This window comes from Mercenaria mercenaria, chromosome 8, assembly GCF_021730395.1.
Source record: "Mercenaria mercenaria strain notata chromosome 8, MADL_Memer_1, whole genome shotgun sequence".
NCBI lineage: Eukaryota > Metazoa > Mollusca > Bivalvia > Venerida > Veneridae > Mercenaria > Mercenaria mercenaria.
This window is the reverse complement of record NC_069368.1, coordinates 37,541,996-37,567,878: the sequence shown is the minus strand read 5'-3', so window position 1 is coordinate 37,567,878 and position 25,883 is coordinate 37,541,996. Positions and strand designations below refer to the sequence as shown.

Here is a 25,883-nt window from a genome sequence, read left to right as displayed (position 1 = left end):
TTTGATTGGCTTTTAATAGCCCTATCAAATTACCAGCACCCTTCTCCATGGTCAGCTTTTGACATTGAGATGAACATAAGGTCAGTTTTTATATGTTTATGGGTTTCATTGCATGAGGAATAACAGATTGCTTCAAGAAAAAGATACAATTGATGTATTACTAAAAATGTATTTTGAATGAAATGCTTAGGAAATTTAACACACTTGAAATTCAAGTATAGCATATGAAAGTTAAACAGATTAATCTTTATCACTTTGAAAAGAAACAATTAGCAGTCCATATTGGAGTTATAGTAAGAAATAGTTTAAATGCCCGGTAATACTTTGGATGTAATAATTACAAGTAGCATTTATTTTACCAAGAAAGTTATCTTTCCGAATTGGCCTTTATTTGCTCAGAAAATAATCCTAGTGTTGCTTTTTTAAGTTGAAATTATACAACAGAAATATAGCACAGTATTTTTTTCAATGATATTGCAAAAAAGAGAGAAATGTCTTCTGTTAACTGTTTTCCGTGTAGAAAAACTAAAATGTCACAAAAAATATGTAACATGTTTTTGAGTAAAATAAAACATAGTTTTATCTTTAACCTATAAACAACAAATAATGTTCTGTAAGTTAATTCTAAGTGTAACTGGACCCTTAAAAAAGAAAACAATCATGTCAAGATAATATGAAAAAAGCACTGCCTCAATCGGGAATCGATCCGACTTCAACTCATCCCATAACATTTGAAAAGAACTGTCTAATGATGGCACGGACCGTAGGACACAATTTTTAAGTCGATAGTAAATATCTCATTCGGTATATCGCATATGTTACCGTAGAGGGATCGATCCCGATTTTCGTCGCTTCGCCCAGGATCGGTTCCCTATCAATTTAAAGGTAGATTTTGGAATAAAAACAACACTGCCCACATTTGTACTAATGTGCAAGACGTTGCAGTTCAGACAAGTTATGTGGACACTTATTAGGCACAAGGAAAAAGCGTATTCTTCCAAAAAATCCGAAGTCAGACGCTCTGTGCACGTGCCGGAAGTACATATTTTTTAATTCGATAGTATTCTCATTCTGTACATCGCATGTTACCGTAGAGGGATCGGTAGGATCGATTCCCTATTATTTTGTAGTAAGCATGTTGTAAGGAAGTGGAGAAGAAACATTTATAGACAAATTACAGCATTAGACTATATATATGTTCTTGTATGCCTTCAATACCAATACAGTTTGATTAGACACTAAGTTAAAAACTTCGATATGATACTATAGTTGCTTTTCCAGTATTTTCTTTGTAAGCTGCTTTAAAAAATAGTCATGTCATAAAACTGGTGGATATTGGAACAGACTCTCATCAGTATGTAAATATCGCGGTACTATAAGTACCTTTAGTAGTAACAGAGATATGTACTTGCATGCAAAACTTTAACCAGAATTTTCTAAGTACAAAAAGGGCATAATTCTGCTAAAATGTAGGTCAGAGTTATGGGACATAGCCAGTGACCTTACATAATGACATTGAAGACATGTGTGAAGTTTCAATTGAATATCATTAGTAGGCCTAGCTACAGAGATATGTAGGCCTACTCACAGGCAGAACTTTAACCTGAATTTATATTCTAAGTATAAAAAGGGGCATAAATCTGCTAATATACGGGTTACAGTTATGGGACTTGGCCAGTGACCTAACATAATGACAGAAAAGACATGTGTGAAGTTTTGACCAAATACCTGCAGCAGTATTGGAGATATGAACTTGCACGCAAAACTTCAACCAAAACATTACAGTGACGCGATGCCGACGCTCGAATGAGTAGAAAAGCTCTTTCTTTTTCTTTTCTTCGAAAAGTGGAGCTTAAAATTTCTTGCCTACCTAGCGGGGAAAGTATACATTTGTCTGAGCACGCGCCAGGGATAAATATTTCTGTCTTTCCCTAGGGAAAAACGTTGTCTAAAATAGCGTGCACTTTAGTGACGTCACATAGTACTGGCACTATTATGACGTTATAAACCATAAAAATAATGCAAGGAAATGCCCAAATCTACTCGTCGCTACGATCTATTTTGAACGTGATAGGCAAGAAAAATGATCTTACATGTCTGCCTGTGTAAGACAGCTGTTTTCCCAACCCTCTGCACAGTTTTGATAAAAAAACCTTGCTAACGCTTGGTTTTTCATTCCACACTGTCCCTCGGGAAAGGAAAAACTGGTCTTACACAGGCAGGCATGTAAGATCCTTATAGTCACTATCTTCTCAATATCCCCTATCTATATACAACCAAAATACTTTTAAAATTATCGCATGATCCTTTATCAGAATTTCATAATTTTCCCACAGGAATGGTCAAATGCCTTATGTGTGTGCCCATCTGTAAGCAAAGGTTCCTTAATTGATCTACCTCAAATGCTTTTCAATTTATTGCAAGAGCTTTCTCATGACAAAGCAAACAAATTGCAAAAATTAAATGACGTGCCTCCTATCAGTATAGCAAGTTACAATAACCTACCATATACTAATGGGAATGGATTGAAACTTCACACACTTGTTCACTGTCATGATCTGACATGCATGAAGCAGGTCCTATAACTCTATTTTTTCCAAAATTATGCCCGTTTTTCGGCTTAGCAGTTTTTGGGAAGCGTAGCTTTCCCAAAGTCGCCAAACTACGTATACCGACATTGATGAAATTGTAGTTACAAATGCCGTTACTTCCTTTCTCCAATCATACGCTATAAAAGTAGTTCAGTACTTCTATATACATTCAAGGGTCTGAGAGTAAACAGATCGATACCGTTTATTTAGCATATGTAATAAATGTGAACATTTATGATTTGTAAACGAAAAATATGGCAGGAATTACAAGTTCTTGTAAAGTACTTTGTCTACGCGTTATACTACTTTACGACGTAAATATTTATCACGTGACCAAGACCCAGAACACATGGTTCCGGTTCAGCGCTACCTTTCTCCATACATGCGCCGTAAAAGTAGTTCAGTACTTAAAAGGAATTGAAAGATATGAGAGTAAACAGATCGATGCAATTTATTATGGATATGTAATAAAATTTAGTGTGAACACTAATTAATTTTTGGGCGATTAGCCTCAGGGTGAACAATGCATTTTACGATTTTCTGAATACCATATGCCTACAAGCAACAGTAAACAATTTCCCCCGAATAAGTCGATTCTAACATTAAAATTTCTGCAGGACAGTAATATCATGTATGGCATATAAATATATATAGCTGTCCAAAATGAATAGAATACTATATTTTCTACGTTATTCTGTAAATGATTATGTCATGCAACTCTCTGTTATCCTTTCAGATAACATTAGAAAATATTACATAACGAAGGTAAATTAATTCGCGTCCTATGAATAAAATATCCGTATGAATGGAACTTTTTCGTCTTTGGTAAGGTAAAACTCATTGACAGAATACACACAATGTGTAATACGCAGAGATAAAGCTAATAAATCATACGAAATGTAAGACGTAATTAACATAAATATATGCAACACATCGAATTAAAATTTAATCGAAACACTTAGATAATCATTTATGTTGTTTAAATGGAAACGGGATTCCAGCGACCACTTCGTTATAGCTTATGACCTCGGCCTATAAATAGGTCATTAAACAAACACTGGTTCCGAGCACAGCTTCATTCATAACAAACGTCGATATGAATTAAACTGCGCATTATTGATTATATGTTTAATAAAAGTATTACTTTTACTAGGTATGATTTTTACAATAAATAATGAGCACAAAATATGAATAATGTAAAAGGGAAGCTTAAGTTTTAAAACTGAATTCTTCCAGATCAGTTGCTATAGGTTCTAGGGAAGGTAAGCGCTGCGTGGAATTGCTACAGTTACGCGAGAAGAAACAAATGACCACATTCTATGATTTGTAAACCGAAACAGCTTACATGTTATATTTTGCTACATAAATAATGTTTAAATTTACAATAGAAACTAATAATATTATTTGATTTAACGGCACTTTGTTTGTTTGTTTTTTGTTGTTTTTTTTTCTTTGGCATTTTTATACTAAAGAAGTTCGTTTTAGAAACATTCTCACAAATACTGAAAGTAATATTGTATATACTAAATCTATCGTATATCTATCGATATTGTAAAAAGTGCTTTGTGTCGAATTTGCGTCGTGGGGGTGTGGGGTGGGGGTGAGGGTAGATGTAAGCGATTTTTGTTTAAACACCCGTTTTCAACTGTATTTTCAGGTTATATTAAGATTGTGGACCCGTAATGGTAATGTTTAATAATTGCATAAACTTGATACAGTCTTGAAGTTAACATTGTTTCGCACTGTGTTGCATTTTTTAAACAACTTTTACCGTGTCTTTTTTATAATTTTGTATAATTTATGTTATTTCCTCAAGCTCAAACATAGACAAATTTCAAAGTGATAACCACTGCGTAAAACAATTGCAGAGAATTCATTATACCAAATTTTTTTATAAAAGAAACATCAAAGTCTTGCGTAACAATTATGAAACATAACAAAAATCTGTCGATAATGGGAATGGATTGAAACTTCACACACTTGTCCACTGTCATGAGCTGATAAGCACTGTGCAGGTACCATAACCCTGTTTTGCATTTTTACAAAATTATGCCCCTTTTTATACGCCCGATGGGACGTATTATGTTATGGTTCCGGTGTCCGTCTGTGCGTTCGTCCGTCCGTTAGTAATTTCGTGTCCGCTCTGTAACTCTTGAACCCCTTGAAGGATTTCAAAGAAACTTGACACAAATGTTCACCACACCAAGACGACGTGCAGAGGGCATGTTTTGGATGTCTCGTTTCAAGGTCAAGGTCACACTTAGGGGTCAAAGGTATATGAGTGTGTTTCGTGTCAGCTCTGTAACTCTTGAACTGCTTGAAGGATTTCAAAGAAACTTGGCACAAATGTTCATCACACTGAGACGACGTGCAGAGCGCTTGTTTCTGATGACTAGCTTCAAGGTCAAGGTCACACTTAGGAGTGGAAGGTCATATATGACTTTGCTGTGTCCGCTCTGTAACTCTTGAACTGCTTGAAGGATTTCAAAGAAACTTGGCACAAATGGCACTTAGGGGTCAAATGTCATATAATTTGCTTTGTGTATATTGCTCTGCATTGCAGTGCTCTTGTTTTTATTTGGCAAAATACCTTTTTGTTCTCTTACAATATTTTTTTTTAATAACTTCCCTTTTTGTTACTGTAAATAGCCTATAAATAGCTTATTTTGAAACTTTTTTATTATTAGCAGTAGGGAAAAACTGAGACCACTTTTCTGTGGTACAACATGGATGGTTCATCCAATTTTTAGATGTATTTTGACATAACTTTACCTAGTAAGAATGTTTTCTTGGACTTGGACATTTTTTTTTTGAATTTCTTCTTTTTGTTGTTCTTGTCCTTTGGGCTTCAACAGTCAAGTTCTTTAAAATTTGCTCCCATCCTCTGATGTAACCCTTCAGGCGTATATTGCCCCGCTTGGCGGCGCTCTTGTTCGACTTTTGTATTCATTCAATTGACAAGGCTGTTGAATAGTCGAGCGTTGCTGTCCTCCGACAGAAATTGAAATTTTTAGGAGCTTATTTGAGATCTATTGATTTTTCAATATTTATACCAGACAGGAGAATAGACAAGTGTAAAATTACATTGCATCAGATACAAGATGCTATAATGGTTCACAGGCGTGTTCATGTTAGGAAAGTAGCAAGTTTTGTTGGTCAGATTATATCAATGTCAGTTGTACTTGGTAATATATGCCAGTTTATGACCAGGTATCTGAGCATTGATATTTGCTCAGCACCTACATGGTCATCTTACATTAAGTTATCACCTCAGACTTTAGAACAGTTGTTATTCTGGGATTAAAACTTAGCTAAAATCAATCATAGATTGTTGCACAAGAGTCCTTTTTATTCCAGGATAGTGTATAGTGATGCTAGTAACATTGGTTATTCTGGTTATGAAGTCAACACGTGAATACTGTGAACGGAATTGTACATGGCACATGGCAAGAGGAAGAAAATGGAAAATCTTCCACTTGGCGAAAACTGATGGCAGTTTTTAGGGTTATGGTTTCTTTAAGTCATATTCTGGTATCTTACAAGGTCAAATGGTTTACAGACAATATAGGGGTCTGTAGTATTATAGGAAAGGGTTCCATGAAACAAGAATTACAAGATATAGCCTTTAAGATACATTCTTTTTGTATTAAACATTCCATTATTCTAGACATGGAATGGATACCAAGAGAACAAAATGATATTGCAGACTATATCTCCAAGATTATTGAGAAAGATGATTGGGGGTTGTCACCCTTTATAATTGATGTAATCACACAGAAGTGGGGTCAGATGGAAATAGATTGGTTTGCATCACCACACAATGCCAAATTACCATTGTTTTGTAGTAGGTTTTGGAAAGAATATTGTGCTGGGGTTGATGCATTTTTTTGTTGAATGGAAGAGTAAGTTCGGATAACTTGTTCCTCCAATCACACTAGTTTCAAGCGTTTTGTCTAAAATGCAATATGATACGGATAAAGCACAAGGCATTTTGGTTATACCTTTGTGGAAGTCAGCCAGTTTTTGGCCTATGATATGGACAGGGAGTATGTTTATAGAAAATGTTAGGGATTGGATTGGTTTGCCAGTACAGAAACAATACTATGTTCCTAGTAAAAATGGAAGTGGTATATTTGGTAATGAAGACCAATGTTTTAGAATGTTGGCATTAAAAATTGCATTTGATTAGTGAGATAGCATGTCTGCTAAAGTGATATTGTCATAAAATATTTGAAAATGTTTTTGGCGTGGCAGCCATTATAATCGCTAGGCGGATGTTGCATGGTGCCTGTCTTGGTTGACAAGCCATTATAATATGTAATTGATATGGAAGTGTGTATGTAATGTATAATATAATGTAGAGGACACTGTATTTGACTGCTTAATTTTTCTTTTCATTTATACATATATTTTTTCAGTGTTTCAAAGAGGAAATAGAAGACCTTCCAGAGTTGTTAGCCCAGAAGGTGTCCTTAATCCCGGAACTACTGGTCACAGCCCGAGTAGACAGTATTTCAAAATCTTACTTCAGAGCTTTTCAAAGGTGATACTTTGGGCGTCAAGTAATTCCGTTGGAGAGGAGGACATCTTGCCGGCAAAGCCATTTATATTTATATAGTTGAATGACATGTATGACAGATTATTTGAAGTTGGTAATGTTAAGAACCAGAGGACAATAATTGCTTTTGCTGTTTTTTGTTGGTGTTCTTTTGCGAAGTGCGGAATTGTTAAATATTAGACGTTCACATATTGTTATTGATACTTCTCATTTTACTATTTTCATAAAATCTAGTAAAACTGATCAATACCGAGATGGTGCATGGGTAGTCATTTCAAGAACTTGTACTAAATTATGTCCAGTTAGAAAAGAAAGATACTTGTGTTGAGCAAATATTAAAGAGGGTTCAGATTCTTACATATTTTGTAGAGTTGTACAAAAACAAGGTATTTTTCAGTTAAGAAATACTGATAAACACTTATCTTACACTACTTTGAGAGAGATATTTATAGAGGCATTTAAACTGCATGTACAGGACATTTCGATTTATGGGTTTCATTCTCTTAGGTCTGGAGGTGCAACCTCTGCTGCAAATAATGGGATAAAAGATAGTGTATTTAAGAGACAGGGGAGATGGAAAAGTGAGAATGCCAAAGATGGCAAAATCAAAGATGCATTAAATGATAGGCTGTTGGTTTCCCAGTCTTTGGGGATTTAACTACAAGTTTATACATACATTAAGTAAAGTTTGTTAAATAAATATCTTCTTTAAGACAAAACACCCGTTCTTTTAAGTTCACTTATGTCCAAACGCTACTATGCAATTTAATAAATACTATTACAGTATTTGTTAATCCCCCGCCGTGGCGGAGGGATTATAGGAATGGTGTGCGTCCGTCCTTCCGTCCGTCCGTCCGTCCGTCCTTCCGTCCGTAACACTTTCGTGTCCGCTCTATATCTCCTAAACCCCTTGAAGGATTTTCATCAAACTTGGGTCAAATGATCACCTCATCAAGACGATGTGCAGAACCCATGAGTCAGCCTTGTCGGTTCAAGGTCAAGGTCACAACTCAAGGTCAAAGGTTTGAGCCTGCCATTTTGTGTCCGCTCTATATCTCCTAAACCCCTTGAAGGAATTTTATAAAACTTGGGTCAAATGATCACCTTATCAAGGCGATGTGCAGAACCTATGTGTCAGCCATGCCAGCTCAAGGTCAAGGTCACAACTCAGGGTCAAAGGTTTGAGCCTTCCATTTTGTGTCCGCTCTCTTAAACCCCTTGAAGGAATTTTATAAAACTTGGGTCAAATGATCACCTCATCAATACGATGTGCAGAACCCATAAGTCAGTCATGCCGGCTCAAGGTCAAGGTCACAACTTAGGGTCAAAGGTTTGAGCCTTCCATTTTGCGTCCGCTCTATATCTCCTAAACCCCTTGAAGGATTTTCATCAAACTTGGGTCAAACGATCACCTCATCAAGGCGATGTGCAGAACTTATGAGTCAGCCATGTCGGCTCAAGGTCAAGGTCGCAACTGAAGGTCAAAGGTTTGAGCCTTCCATTTCGTGTCCGCTCTATATTTCCTAAACCCCTTAAAGGAATTTTATAAAACTTGGGTCAAATGATAACCGCATCAGAACGATGTGCAGAAATTATGAGTCAACCATGCCAGCTCAAGGTCAAGGTCACAACTAAGGGTCGAAGGTTTGAGCCTTCCATTTGGTGTCCACTCTGTATCTCCTAAACCCCTTGAAGGATTTTCATCAAACTTGGGTCAAATGATCACCTCATCAAGAACTCATGAGTCAGCCATGTCAACTCAAGGTCAAGGTCACAACTTAAGGTCAAAGGTTTCAGCTCTGTATCTCCTAAACCCCTTGAAGGATTTTCATGAAACTTGGGTCAAATGATCACCTCATCAAGACGTTGTGCAGAATTCATGAGTCAGCCATGTCAGTTCAAGGTCAAGGTCACAGCTAAAATCAAAGGTTTACCCTTTCACTATCCATAGCAGTGGCGGGGGATTTAGCTGTCTTTCAGACTGCCTTGTTGTTTGGTATTTCTGAGATGTGTAGGTTAGGAGAAACATATTTTTCGACGTTTGAAAGCAGTTAATTAGGCGGAAAATAATTTCTCCTGATTGGTCAATCTCAGTTGTTTATATGGTCACATGTTTAGTGGTCGATACAATCGAATTACAGGTAATTTAAATCACTCAGCGTTGGACACAACTTGGTTATTTTTAATTTTTTCTTGGAAATAAATTTTATGTTAAAATCTGACAACTTCCGTTTAAAAATGTGACCACACAATTTAGGAATACTCAAACTTTACTCATGTATACTAGGTTTTAAGTATGTATTTAGAATGTCACAGGACTGTATTCTGTAGATTAATACTGTTATATTTTGATAGTACTTGTTTTTCATATATGGGGTAATATGATATAATAATTAACTAGATATTATGAACTATGTTGAACAGTTCACTGTTTATTAAGACCTTTTGATAGTTTTTACCTGATAGTAATAGGTGTTCATCTTACATTTTAATAGTTATTGATTAATCACTAATTACAGTAGGTATTCAGAAGTAAACATGACTTTATTACAAGGATTGTGAATATAATGACTATAGGTGATTTAGTCAAAGAGATTATTGACTATTATTTTAAAATACTTTAGATAGATTGACATTATCATACTGTTGGATACAATACATTATGATCTGTTAAATTTGTAAATGAATTGTATTGTCTGATGAATATATATGTATGTATGAGGATATAAGGAATGTATAAGTACATATTGTCAATGATATGTCTAACCAATGTCCAAACGCTACTATGCAATTTAATAAATACTATTACAGTATTTGTTGTTTGGTATTTCTGAGATGTGTAGGTTAGGAGAAAAGCTCATTTTTAACACTTATTGTTGATCAACCATTAAAAAAATGTGTTTTATCTGCATCATGGCTCTAGGCAGGCTATATAAAGTGAGTGCAGCCTACGTCCGCCTCATTTTGGAAGGATGGAAGATTCAAAGATATCTTACCTTCAACCAAAACACTACTTGAAGAAGTTATGGAGGCAACAAATATCATTGAACCGTATACACAATACACCGACTCATCAACCCGTGTATACATCGGTACCTCAAAACACCATGCAGCTAGGGATAGATTCATATTATACCTCATCACAGGCGAATTTTACACCACAGAACCAACAGTATCAGCAACAACAGCAACAACAACCACAGCAGCAGGTACATATGCATACCTCAATAAACTTGGAATATCCATACTTGAAGAGATCAAGACAATCAATATTAATCTTGTCAAACTAAACTTTACAATCAGGAAACTCGAATACATCGGGTGGAATGTGATGTTAAATTCAAAGCAGATCAACTTACGGTGCCTATCTACTTTACTTCTTCAACAATGTTAGCACAAAGTACGACTCAACAGGAAAACAGCAAGGGTAAAGAGCAGGATGGCAGTACATAGTCAAAAGACCTAGTTCGCATGACAAAGATCAGGACGATAAGGATGTTCAACAGGGCGAGGTGCTCAATAACTACAATAAGGCTAAGAACTAAAGAGATAACTCAACACAACGGCCCTTTTAAGAGCCACTCCATTTCTTTACTAAAGAAAGTAATTTCCTTATTGTCTACTGGTAAAATATATGCCACCGTTCCGGATAGTGATATGGCACCCCATGTTAAAATACCATGGGGTGTTATAATCTACTAGTAAAATTATGGGTAATATGGCACCCCAAGGGTGCTATAATCTACTGGTAAAATTATGGCACCGTCCTGGATGGTGATATGGCACCCCATGCTAAAATCCCATACAAAATATATACGGATATAACTTTACTTATTTCTTTTCATTGAAACTGTAGCCATTTACTGACTTCAAACTACCTTAAACACACTTTAATATGATAATAATTTTAGATTACTAACAAGTCAGATTTCAGCGTTTTGAATACAAAACTGTGCGTTTGATAATCTTCGGTGGAATTATCTAGCTTATATTAACTAAGATAACTTCTAATGTAGGTTTGCCAGATCGACTTAAATGTTTGTATTTTATATGGTATTTTTGTGTAATTTGACGTATAGCTACATCGTGAAGAAGAGAAAATTTGACGTAACATACATGATAAATGGACTTCTGGGGTCTCTTGTGTCGATTACAGGTATCCAATTTAAACATCTTATATTTGAGATATTAGACTAGTTCCTAGACTATTATATATTTTTTTCACATTTTCATGATTCAATGTAGTGCATAGAGGCAATCTATATCATATGTTCAGTATCATAATTTCAACATCATTCCTCAATGAAAATCTCTAGAATAGACTGGCCTTTGTCACTAAGAAATGGGAAAAGACAAAAAAAAAGGAAAAATTTAGAAATATCATTATTATAAGTGTAGTGGCTAGTCTTGTGAGATATGTTTCGCTTGAAGCAACTGTACTGTGCATTTTGTTTTCAAGCTCCCTACTGAAGATTTTCCACTGCTCTTATTTCATAAAATCTCATGTTTTTTGTCGAAATTCAAAAGTAACAAGAACTACCTTTCGGCTCATTTTAGACGAATCCATAAAACACGTAGTTTTGTGTATACTTTCAGGATAAAAACTATTGAGCAACATATTGAGCAAACGGCTTTCTTTACCTATAAAACTGAAGTTGAATATCAGTTACGTTAATCAATAAACAAATTTTCAAACCTGAATATACATACACCCCTGATTGTTCTTCGCAAGGTGTACCGGCACTATATGTGGAGTTCAAGCTAATCAGCCTAGTACCTGAAAACTACAGGCAATATACAGTCATGTCTATTTTTTAACTGACACAGCAGGTAGATTTTAACTGCGGAATTATCTTTCAATACATAATAAAATTAACATTTCAAAAATATATTTTTTTATTATTATTTATTTATTTCATTTTTTTTAATATGGAGAAAGTAATATTCTGGCAAATGCAATCGTGACGTGTGCAGTCGGGCAAATTAGACAATTAATGGTGTGCAATGTTACTAGAAAAAGTAACGGTGTTTCTTCGATAATAAGAAAGCGTAATTGCTTAACACACCGACGATATCAGCACTGAGTCAGAAAGAATTGTGCAGATGTGATAGGCTGTTAATATAAAAATAGCATTTTTCATGAAAGCCTGAATACACCGTATTTCATTGACCTGTTTCATGCATGGGATATAATTAATCCAATAAAAAGATGCCTTACAAAGTTAGTTTCCCAGTCTAACAATGACTTGTTATTTAAACAACGTTTTTATTTGACTGTCGAGAGCTTGTCGACCTCCGAGAAAAAGCGAGCTTAAAAGGCATTTCTTACCTATCCATATGCCGATGTCGCCGCTGGACTTAGCATGAATATTGAGGGTCGTCTCATGATAATGTCTTAGGCATAATACAAACAAAATTGTTTCTTGATCATTTCATTTACATGGTAGCATTAATAAAAAAGTATCAAATGGAGTCTTGATTGTAAATTATGATATTGTCTGACAATGAAATTACATTAATTGCCTAATCGTCACCTGACAAATCAAGCCCAAAATGGCACACAATTCATGTCATTTATCCTGGATCTGTAGATCGTAGAGTCGTTGCTTTGCTGGCGGACCTTTACATAAATCATAAGTTCATTATGATCTCATATCAAATCGACCAGACGTCGTCGGTACTTTCGAGGTCCTGGTGCTACTGGTGCGCCATTCGATTCTGTGTCTGAAAAAGCATACGCCATATTGTCTCTATGATCTACAGGTCCAGGATAGTCATTGCTTTGCTGGCGGGCTTGTTCAGGTTGTGAATCATCAGACATATCATGAAGGAGGTGTTCATTTACGTGTTACCTTGCAGTTACTACAGTTACATTTCTTTGTTCGTTCTTTCGAGTCAGGGTAACTTCATGCCTGAAATGTTCATATTGAATTTGGAAATACATTATATTGATAGTTTAAGGCCCATTTGGTTTAAACAATATTAATTTTCCAAATATGCATTTCATACAAACATATATTGATATGATAAGATTGAGGAGTAAGCTAAAAGCTTGTATTAAAACTTCTTTCCATTTATGCAGTTTATATTTGTAATGAGGGCCTCCTTTGCAGCGTGGTTAAGTCGCTTTATTCACTTGCCTCTCAATCTGTAGGTTCGAAACTTGAGGCAAGGGTTGGGGTTTTCCTCTACCGTGGAAAGCTAGAACGTCACCATATGACCTAGAGCTATAATGTCGTTGTGATTTAACACCCAACAAACACAATTTATTTGTTGATGATTTAATATGTAAAGTAAGTACCGATTGATATGAGGCTTAAGGTAGTATTTATTTTTCACAAACACTCGTGTAGTTTGATTTTAGAGACTGTGCGAACTGTTTTTCAAAATATGATTAAATAGATAAAGCAAATGTTTGTTCGTTTCAGTGCAAAATTGAAACATCATTCAGCAACTGGACGTCAACATTTATTTTCGTAGCTGTGAAAAATATTTGATATTTTTTCATCCCAATATTTTTCACTTTGAAATTTCCAGATATATTTCATAACTATAATTTAAAAACCTGACTGAAAAAAGGTACAGTAAAATATATAAAAGGGGCTTTAAAGTTTGAGTTAAACTTTGAGATAACGTTAAACTCTATTATTATACTGACCAATCAGAACATTACTTTAACTTTATTTATCATTTAAATAACTCTGGAATTTCTTTCACTGCCATGTTGAATATCAAAATGTAAAGACCGGGTAAGCATATTTTTGCGCATTTTATAATTACGCATGAGTGACCAAACATTCATTTTGTGTAGACAAGTCAATAGTACTCGTCAAAGCCTTTCATTTGTTACCAAGCACGATTAGATTCAGTTGAGCCATTAGGGAGAAAAGTTGCATTTTACGCATGAGTGACTTTGCTTCCGGTTTAATTCTAAAAGCGTATAGACGTTGTCAAACCATTTTATAGGATACCAAACATAGCTATATTTGGTTGAGTAATAAAGCAGGAATCGCCATTTTACGCATGAGTGATTTCACTGGCTTTTTTTGAACGCGGATTGTTCAGTAACAGTAAGAGATAGACCTGTTGAAGTATACATTTTTGGAATCTACTTCATGAGACCTTTCCAATGACACTAGCCCTTAAGCTCTAGAAGGACTCTGAAACTTTGATTTTAAAACCCAATATAAAGATGTTACTTTTTTATATTTAAAATATCCAGTTTTTACAGGGATTAACTTTGACACGTTTACATGCTATTGTTGAACGTCCGGTGTAATGAAGTATTTCGACCCCCCATAGAATAATGACCCCCCGGTCATTATTCTATAGAAAAAAGTGACCCCCCGGTCATAGTATTATGACCTCCAGATCATAGTACTATGACTCCCCCACGTGAAGTAAACTGAACCTCACGAAGAATATTGACTCCCATAAAAAAACGACCCCGGTCATTTGGTCAAATTTAACTCATGTATCTAAGGCCTAATTGCTGCATTTTATGCCCCCACTCTGGGGAGTGGGGCATATAGATTTGCCCTTGTCCGTCGTCCGTCCTTCCGTTTGATCATTAGCCCCAGATACCATCACTTGACACAGAAATCAGAGCATTCCGCAACAGGAAAATGGATTCTATTTTTAGACGCTGTATCTTGGTGTATACATTATTTTTTCAGGAAAATAACAATTCACAATACGTTCACAAAACACACCAGTGTCAATAATCCCTGCAAACTTCGGTATGAAGTAATTCTTCAGAAGAAAACTGCACAAGAAACTGCTAGCATAGAACTTAGTATTAATAGAAGTTGCAATACTTAGCAGTGGCAGTAAAGTACGGTAGCGGCAACAATAGAAAGTAGTAGTAGTAGTGGCAGTGGTAGTGGCAGTTGCAGTACCAGCACCAGCACCAGCACCAGCAGCAGTTGCAGAGGAGGAATAAGTGACAGTAACAACAGCAGCAGGAGAAGAAGAGGTAGATGTACAAGACGTATTAGTGGAAGCAGGCATAGTAGTATCATCATCTTCATCATCTTAGTGATCGTCTCACTCTGTGTAGAGTATACTCGCGATTTATGTTTAAAAACCCTGCATGCGCAGCTGAAGGTGGACTATGTACAGTCTAAAGATCTCTCTATGTACAAACTTTAAAATCTGATAAAAATTCAGCGTCGACGTTACAAGGTGTGTATGCCAGCCATGACAGTCTTGAAGCCCTCTAGGGTGGACTGGTTCACGGCGCACTGAGGCAATCGGTTCCAGATGATGACGGAAGCTGAGAAAAAGCTGTGTTGATATGAAGACTTGGAACAGGAGATCTGTGTGTATTGCTGATCATTGAACCTGGATGACCTAGATTGACGGAGTGGTGAATCGGGTTTGATGTCAACTAGTTTGTGGTTGATCTTGTACAGCATAGTTGCCCTAGCTACATTACGTCTATGTTGTAGAGTATCCCACTGGAGATCCTGCAGCATAGCAGTGACGGAGCTTGTTCGTTGATAGTCTCATTTGACGAACCTGGCTGCTCTACGTTGTATCATCTCCAGCTGGTTGATGTGGGTCTCGGCGTACGGGGACCAGACTGTTGATGCATACTCTACGATCGGACGGACATAGGTCTTGTAGGCTGTTGCTTTGGCACGTGGTGGACTTGAGCCGATATTTCTGCGAATGAAAGACATGGTGGAATTTGCCTTTTTAGTGATGTTATCAATATGTGTTTTCCAGGACAGATCAGGTGTGATGGATACTCCAAGGTATTTAGCTGCATCAGTGGGTTTCAGTGGTATGTTGTGGATGTTGTATGTGAAGCTGACTGGTTTTCGTTTGTTGGTTACATGGAGAACTTCACACTTTTCAGGATTGAAAGCCATGTGCCACTCTCGCTCCCAGTCTTGAAGGTGGTCAAGGTCATCTTGTAGTTGTCTGGCGTCTTCCTGGCTTGTGATTTTTCTGTACATCAAGCAGTCATCTGCGAACAGGCGGACAGTTGACTTGACGCGTGATGGCAGGTCATTAATGTATGTGAGGAAGAGAAGGGGTCTTAAGTAGTAGCAGTTGTATATAGTAGTAGTAGTAGAAGTAGTAGTAGTAGTAGTAGTAGAGTAGAAGAAGAAGTACATGTAGTAATAGTAATAGAAGTAGCGGCACCCGTAGTAGTAGTACAATCAAAATGTTAACTATTGGCAATGGAGGGTATTAGAGTTGTAGATCTAGTAAAATTGTCCGTTAGGTTTGGTGGGGATCACTTTTTTGTCTGAGATATTATCGTCGAAAGTATTTTTAGGAGCCGTTGTTTTACACGGAAAGAGTAACATTTTTAAATAGAATTATGTCCGGGAATCGATATTGTATGAGAGTTCGAATGTAGTAATTTCGGCAGTGAGTATTTTATATGGAAGGAGTCACTTTTTCTATAGAATAATAACCGGGGTCGTTATTCTATGAGATTCGAAGGGAGTCATATTTAGGGAGTCAGCATTTTACTTGGAGGGGTCATTTTTTCTATAGAATAATGACCGGGGGGTCATTATTCTATAGAGTTTTCAAAGGGAGTCAGTTTTTTATAAGTGGAGTCAATATTTTACAGGAAAGGAGTCACATTTTCTATAGAATAATGACCGGGGGGTCGTTATTCTATGGGGGTCGAAATACTTCATTACACCGGTCTGAAATCAATACGTCTAGAAATAGAGTTAAATTCAAGGGATCTTTGCATTTGAATAGATGAAAGACTGTATTGTTGGACGTTGCGTGGGTCAAATGAAATAGTGGAATACCTCACTAAAAGTCATTTTGTCACTGGACTCCAAGGTGGAAACACGTACTTATTATTTACTTCAAGTAGTTTCGTACATATTTTTTTTATATCAAAGTGTTTTTATCCGTAATTAGTTACTACAAGATTTAGCTGACCAAAAGGTTCCTTCTAGCACATATGCAATGATTTGTCTTTTAAGAAAATATGATTTTAGTATCATATTACAGACGTTTAATATGACAGTGATGAAAGTCTGTTAGATTACCTTATGTTCAATATTAAAATCTTCGAAATTCTGTGCAGAAGTAGCACTCCCCCGTAAGTGTTTTCGTCACGTAATTTACACAAGCGAACACCTGCATATTATATACACAAAACTATTTCACATAATCATTTACGAAATTCGAGAGGTTAAAAAATGAAAAGAAACATTTGCAAACCTGAACTACAACATTTGCAATTGCACAAATATATTTGAAGCTATAAAACCACGTTTCATAACATGACTATTTGGCAGAAGTCTATTTTTATATCATTTATTTCATTACATGATTATTTGGCAGGAGTCTATTTTTAGATCAAGCATATTCATCATATTAATCTCTATTCTACAGTATCAATTATTCAATGCACGGGTTAGTACTCTATACGAATTATTGTTCCTTCCCTTACGGAAATATTGTAGTTTGCCGCGAATACTTGCTGCGATCATGCCGCGAATATCCGGCGAACATTCCGCGAACACTTTTGGTACATTGGTATAATTGTTCGCGGGATGTTCGTTTGGTGTTCACTTTTCACATGCAAATTAGTTTTGCCGCGAACAAGTTGCTGTGAACTTCCCGCGAACAAGTTGCTGCGATCATCCCGCGAACTAGTTGCTGCGAACATCCCGCAAACTAGTTCATGCGAACATGCCGCGAACTAGCTGAAAACCATCTCTACAGAAATTGTGTACAAAAAAGCATGTACAGAAAAAGTGAAAAACAAATAAATTAGTAGGAATCAGGGATATAAATTTATTGAATAAACTTGAACACTGAGGTTGTAACAAATTCCAATTGTCAATGTCTGAACTTTTTTATATCATATTTGGAGCATTTTAAACAAAGTGTTAATGATAAAATATGTTTGAATTTTAACTGTTACTTGTCATAATTCAATAACAGTGTCTGGGTGCATGTATTCATTTCATCCCAATATTTTTCTTCACACTGTTTAGAAGTGTAGTTATATGTATCACTGCAAATCTGTCATAGTTTTACATGTTAATTATCAGACTTATGAAGCTTAGAAATTGTCAAAATAAGCTAATTTTATATTTCTTTTTAGATAATCTGATACAGCTCTGCAAAAGGTTAAGCATATCTATTTCATTTTCAAAATTCCTTATGTTTACTGAGATATATGAGTATAGATATTAAATATAAATTTTCTGACTTACCACAAAAAAGTATATATTCCTATCAGCCTCTAAGAATCACTTCTGAAAACTGTCTGTAATGCACACAGATTTCCTTCTAAACATGTCCAGAATATCTGGTTGTAATTAACTTATCAGACTAACACTGTGACCTTACAGATAATGTTACAAATTAATTGATCTACAATTACCTGATCTTATAAAAGCTCTTCAGTAACAGTCTACCAAAAGATTATAATCTTCTAAGTTCTTCTCGCGAACATGCCGCGATCATTGGTCTTCCTGCGGATATCCCGCGAACTAGTATCAAACCAATCGCGGCATGATCGCGGTAGCAGCGAATATCCCGCGAATACTTCCATCGAATAGGTATGTTCGCGGCATGTTCGCAGCATGTTCGCAGCTTTTTTGACCATTTCGTAAGGGTTGTCAGCCTGCTGTTAATAACATGCATTTCACAATAGATTTACGTAAAGACGTACTAACACAAAGTGGCATAGAGGCTATTTGTAATGAATATGTATGAATCCAAGATGGCAGCGCCGTACTGATATTCGGATGCTTGAAAGTACCCTCGTATCCATTACCTGCTCCGTCAAGTGGGTTGACTATAAATGTTCCTTCTCAAGAGAAGGAACAATTAACGTATTATTTATTTGATTTTTGCCGTAATATATTTTGTCTTTTATATCATGTTATCTTCCCGTCTTGTTGAGACCTGACCTTTAATGCCCGCGAACAAGCCCGAAATAGGATATACTAGAGTCAGGTACGTATACTTTAAGCAGAATTTATTTTTTTATAAATAGAACAGTGAGGTCATTGTAAAGTTCGGCTGTTGGGTCATTCTTGAAATAGATGCATAACGATCTTTTCTATTCATAACATAATGAGATTAATCCAAAATTGCCGACGCGCACCTGCTTTGACGTCATCCCCATGCATGTGCAGTCAATGAGGCCAAAGAGAGGCTTAACTTTTCCTACCAACCACACGTTGGCAATTCTGCTTAAGAATCTAGAAATTTGTCAGCTGATTTTGCAGTTTTTTTGTTTGACTGAAAATATTTTTCTTGCATCAAACATGACCCCCACTTTTCTTTTGATTTTCATTCAGCACTGAAAATATTTCTTCAAGAAAACGTTTCAGTGCGTACTTCTGGGTGACAAGATTTACGAAGACAAGTGCCCCTTATAACACCATATCGGGCTACACAGCTTGCGAGGAAGAGAGGTCATGAGCGCAGAAAATGTGTTAAACCTATTAACGTCATTCTATTGCAGAGTTTAAAATATACAAAGTAACAGGTATATTATGGCGGCATCCCGGACAGTTGTTATCATTAATTGTAGATGCATGTGCTGCACTTGTTTCCACACGAAAACAGTTAGAACTTATACTGTTTAATTAATGACTGAATTTGTCATTGTTCTTCTCTATGTATGTATACGCCCTTGGCTTTACCTTTGATATTCATCAATAAAACCTTTGAGAAACCCCTCTATATCTGCGTCGTATTCGTATCGGAGAATGTAGGACATGCTGCGCCGAAAAAAACATATGGTCTTTTATCCACCTAGTAGAACATTCGGAACTGAAATACAAATGAATCTAGCACAACGTTGTTAATGTAGTACAATGTATATTTAGTATTAAGTGTGGTAAATGCTAATGCAGTACTTGTTGTCTTTGGCTGCATTGCCAACATCAAATGACCAATTTAAAGAATCACTTGTATCAGTATTTTAAGTAATGAAAACTTATATTAAATCAAAAAGGAGTTACGAGCTTTGCAACGATAAACACTAGAAACAGTGCAGACAGTAATTACTGCCCTTGCTGAGATCACATGTGCATGGATTGTTTGTGCCATGTAAACATCGTAATGAAATTTGTACCGTTGTATATAAATTTAAAACTATGCTATCTGAATGAATTCGGCAAAGCTAAATATAAAAAAATTAGGGATGGCAACGAATATTCGGATATTCGAATATTCGAATACTGTTTCACTATTCGAATATTCGAAAAAAAAACAACAAAATCATGAAAATAGATAAAAGCCTAACGAAATAACCATAAATGTTCGTTTATCTAATTTGCCAAAACCCGCGCGCTTTCGTTATAAATTCGTGCGAAAATGGATTCTTTCTTTTTCAGACGTGTCATTTTGTATATTAGCGCGCCGAGATTGTACATTGCTATGGGGATGACAGTGTACCCTGTAGTTAATACCGCAAATTGCTTACCTTTAGAAAATTTAAAAGGTGACTAATTGATGTGAATCCGTTATAAATCACCTTTTTTTCCGTAGGTGCGAACCGCGAGTAATTAAAAATCATCAGACAGCACTTGAACTAATGACTCGGATTTCAATCAAAGTCGATAAAAGATGTATTTGAGTAAAGAAACATGCCGAAAGAATAGAAAACAAGTCAAATGTCAAAGGTGATGCATATTTTCTTTATGTAAAGTAAATCGGATTATCTAATTGATATGACAAATAAATGTAATTCGTATGGTTGACATTTCATCTTTTAAATTAGTACTCAATATTTAGACAAAGAAAAAAGTTAAGCCAAATATTTGTTTTCTTTATATTATCCTTATTAGACTCTTCCACCCCGCGAATCTACCGTCAAAATGCAAGCAATGCCTCCTGTCGTTTTGAAGTATTTCACGCGATCAACTGATAGGAAGTCGACTACGTGTAATAGTTAGGGCTTTATCCCTGTAAGAAATAAATAATTCCTATATGAATTATGTGTATATAAAGGCAAATAACCAATATTCTATATTCCAAAATATGAACAAGCGATGAGAACGGTTTGTCAGTCTTAATCTGGATTACTTCCTTCCGGTGTAAAACGAAAGTAGATTCAATGCGTGTCGCTGATTTTAGGGTATGATAAACGGGAGACAATCAAAATCCCCTTGATCAAAATCCCCTCCACTGAAAAATGACAGGATGTTACAAAATCCCCTTCACTCTTTTGAAGGGAGTATCATAATCCCCTCTGTGATTTTTACAGGGCTATCATAATCCCCTTCATAAAAATGTTAGGGCTATCATAATCCCCTACATGAAAATTACAGGGCTATCAAAATCCCCTCTTTCAAATTAAAATAGGGATAATGTCTCAGTTTCTAGACAGAGATAATTGAATTGGGCTATGATACTTCTGTTTGATATTAACCAATTTTTGAGTAAAAGAACAGATTAATTGACTTTGATGTTGTACTAGGGTGTTAACTATTTATTGAAAAACTTCTGTTTGATGTTAACCAATATTTGTAACAGTTTGACAGTTTGACAGTTTTTCAGACACAATTATTTAACTACCCTTTTGTAAGAACAATGAGTAAAAGAACAGAGATTAATCGACTTTGATGTTGTACTATAGGGTGTTAACCATTTATTGAAAGTGTTAATATTCTTTTTAATTTTTTGTGTGTTATCAAGTTATTTATAAGGCATGTTTCTTTATCATGTATAACAATTTACAATCTTTACTTTCACAGTTTGCCAGTTAATAACAGCGTTTAATTGGTATTTGTATTTCAATTAATGCTGTTCATTATTTAATTAGGAAAATTGCTTCAGATCTACACTGATAATTACTGTAATAGAAAAATATAGCCTTTGATTTGTTTTATCTTATTTGTTACTCCCACCATTCTATTTTAACAGTTTTTTTTTACTCAAAAATCTAATTTGTATAATTTTGGGTATAAAATATAAGAAAATGCAAGAAGGACATCACATCATTGTATGTTCTTTCATAATGGAAGTCATTCAAAGTAATAAAGGTTCTCGTAAACTCCTTAATGCTGGCTTTGCATACACAAAGAAGAGTCAGTCAAAATCCACAATAAGATGGGAATGCTCTCAAAGAATAGCCAAGTCTTGCAAGGGTGCACTTGTCACTGATGTATTGGTGAGTGAATTTTGATGTTTATGTGTATGTATATTTGTAAAACTTCTCTTTATTATCACAAGTTGAAAACACATGTAACAGTCTGGTTTATATTTGACAATATTTTCACCGATACTCTAACTGGAAAGGAAATAATGTGCAGCTGGTAAATACACTACATAAATTTTAGTTTCTCTGACATATTTCACAAAACTGAAGACCTTTTTAAGACACACTGATATTATGCATTTGTAACTTATGTTACTTTGTTACATTTCTTGTCAGCTTACGGGACTATATTTTACCAAGAGGACAAACAACATAAATGCATTGCTACTTTTCCTGTATCATGTTCAAATCAAAATTCTTCCACAATGTAAAATTTGATGTATCACTGATCAGCAAAAAAGTCTGTTTTTGAAGTGCAATTTAAATGGTAAAAGTAACTATAGATATTCCATATATTTTAGGTTACAGACATCAAATCATCAGTGGGGCATAGTCATGAGCCAGATTTCTTTGCCAACCAGGCACTCAGAGTTAGAGCCGAAATCAAGTCCAGTGCAGAAGCTAATCGTGGTAACCCTGGTCAGATTGTTACAGACAAGCTATCTTTACAGTCCAAAGAAGTGAGTATACAGTCATATAAATGTCAAGTCTGTACATTTTTTTGTTCAAAAGCCTGCTAGTATTTTAGTTTGCATAATGCCTGTTGCACAAATGTTCGAATCAAAGTGAAAAATGAAGTTCAAGATTTTTATCTATTAGGGTGTTTTTTTTTTCCAACTTACTATACGTTTAATTTAAGGTGCTCTGAAATATTATGAAATTTCTGAATTAATAGCAGTTTTAGGACAATGATTGTAATGATCGTTTTAAATTCATTTAAATAAAAATATTATCCAAAATCAACATGAATAATTAATGATATGTATTTAATCTATGCATTAATTATTACAAGTTTATTTCCTTTTTGATGGTCTTTGTTACCAATGCTTTTTTATTTGTTTATTTTAAGGTAATTGTAGCTGCTGGTTCGAAGAACGCTCTCAAGCAGACAGCACGACGCGCAAAAAAGGGAACATCACCAAAGGACCCATCCACAAAAACAGAAATCCCAGTCCCGTTTCCTGATGAATATGCTGGTAATGTCATCTATGATAATGAATCCCAACAACGTGTTATTCTCTTCGCAACAGACGATGGTTTGGGCTTACTCGAGAATGCAGACACCTGGTTTATGGACGGAACACACTCTACAGCGCCTACACAATTCCAGCAGCTGTTCGTGATCCGAGTTCCGCTTGCAGAGACCTGTGCCTCAGCAGTCTATGCACTTCTGCCGTCCAAACAACAAGTGGTGTATGAGGAGATGCTGACAGGTATTCTAGATGCCTGTCTTCAGCGAGACATCCGTCCAAACCCAGTGCGTATTGTCACAGATTATGAAGTGGCGATACACAACGCTGTCCGGGCAGTCCTTTCGCATGATGTCCATGTACAGGTGTGTATAACAATTAAAGATGAAATATTTTATTAAAATATATAAGACACATTTTATGTTTTCGTTAAAGGCTAATAATGCCTTTGTTTAAAATGTGACTGTCACTTTACTTTGATGCTAATTATGTTAATGGTAACTTCAGATCCGTAGTGGCACCAAATGGAAACTTAAGACTACGCAAGACATCTCCAAGATTCTGCCCAACAGTATGGAATGTACATGAAGCTACGCTTCAGGACAGAGACAGAACAAACAACCAGTGCGAGTCGTGGAGCCATAGTTTCAAACATCTTGTAGGTCATTCAAAACCATCACTCTTGACAGTAGTAAGCTGTTTGAATAAGGATGCAACAATGGTTGAAGCCGACATATTGAGGTGTGAGCGTGGAGAACCGCCCAAGAAAAGAGTGAAGAAATCAACAAAAGCACACCAGCAGAGACTGAAGACTCTTTGTCAACAGTATGCCAATGGCAAAAAGAATATTCAGGAATTTCTTAATGCTATGGGACAATTTATTAGAATTAACTAAGTGTTATATAACAGTTTATAGTAAAGCAGACACAGGAAAATGTGCTTTAGTTTACTTAAGAACTCTTGTGCTAATGTTATAAATGAGATAATAATGACATGAAATAACTGTTATACTTGTTGTATTTTATGAACATTTTAGTGACTAATTGAAATGTGATTTAGTTTAACTAAGAACTCTTGTGCTAATGTTATAAATGAGATAATAATGACATGAAATAACTGTTATACTTGTTGTATTTTATGAACATTTTAGTGACTAATTGAAATGTGATTTAGTTTAACTAAGAACTCTTGTGCTAATGTTATAAATGAGATAATAATGACATGAAATAACTGTTATACTTGTTGTATTTTATGAACATTTAGTGACTAATTGAAATGTGATTTAGTTTAACTAAGAACTCTTGTGCTAATGTTATAAATGAGATAATAATGACATGAAATAACTGTTATACTTGTTGTATTTTATGAACATTTTAGTGACTAATTGAAATGTGATTTAGTTTAACTAAGAACTCTTGTGCTAATGTTATAAATGAGATAACAATGACATGAAATAACTGTTATACTTGTTGTATTTTATTTATTTTTTAGTGAATTAAAATGAATAGAAACTGATTTGTTGTCATAGTTGTATTGTACTGCTTATCTTTCATATATCTATATATCTATAATGCTGGTTATTATAACTTTATGAAAATAGAAACCACACAATTCCCAAAAGAGGGGATTTCAATCAGGGAGATTTTGATAGCCCTGTAATTTTCATGAAGGGGATTATGATAGCCCTAACATTTTTATGAAGGGGATTATGATAGCCCTGTAAAAATCACAGAGGGGATTATGATACCCCCTTCAAAAGTGTGAAGGGGATTTTGTAACACCCTGTCATTTTTCAGCGGAGGGGATTTTGATCAAGGGGATTTTGATATACACTCATGATAAACACGTACGTAGGATTTTGATTTGATTTGTTGATCATTTTATGACCAAATATTCGTTCGGAAGGCTGACCGAATATTCGAATACCAAAAATGTATATTCGTTGCCGTCCCTAAAAAAATGTAACTGCAACGAATGCGTGCTCCGTGAAATTGTAGAATTCGATCGCAAGCGTAGAACTACAGACATATATTGCATATATTCCTTTATTGTCCCAGGTGTGCCAATAATAGAAAGTAATTATTTTTAGATTTCATCGGAAAATATTCAGACTATGCAATAAAACAGTTAGAATACCCACGTTTTGGAATATGTTTGGTGGTCATTGCACGACATTGAAGAAGGGTTATAATAATAACAGAACAGAACAGAACAGAAAGTTTATTTCGACTTAAGCATTTATAGCTCATCGTCATAAATGATGATCACAATATACATTGATACATTTACAATATACATTTACAGTTTTACAGACTATATATGGAATATTATAATAAGAACATGTAGGTAAACAAAAACGTACATGCAATGTATGAGAGTGTTTAACTTGGAATATATGATGAATATAAGATATGCTCAATTGTTAAGTACATCATTTCTAAGTTTAAAACCTTTAGTACAAAACGTAGCTAATTTATTTAACACTGACTTTT

At 35.3% G+C, this 25,883-nt stretch overlaps 1 protein-coding gene across 1 annotated transcript in view; it reads left to right on the top strand.

The window, feature by feature from the left end:
• LOC123565408 (putative ammonium transporter 3) overlaps nt 1–25,883 on the top strand; it is a 187,285-nt gene that overhangs the window by 112,282 nt on the left and 49,120 nt on the right. Inside the window, 1 exon segment of the mRNA XM_053549115.1 lies at nt 11,229–11,305. Coding sequence (XP_053405090.1) covers nt 11,229–11,305 — 77 coding nt within the window.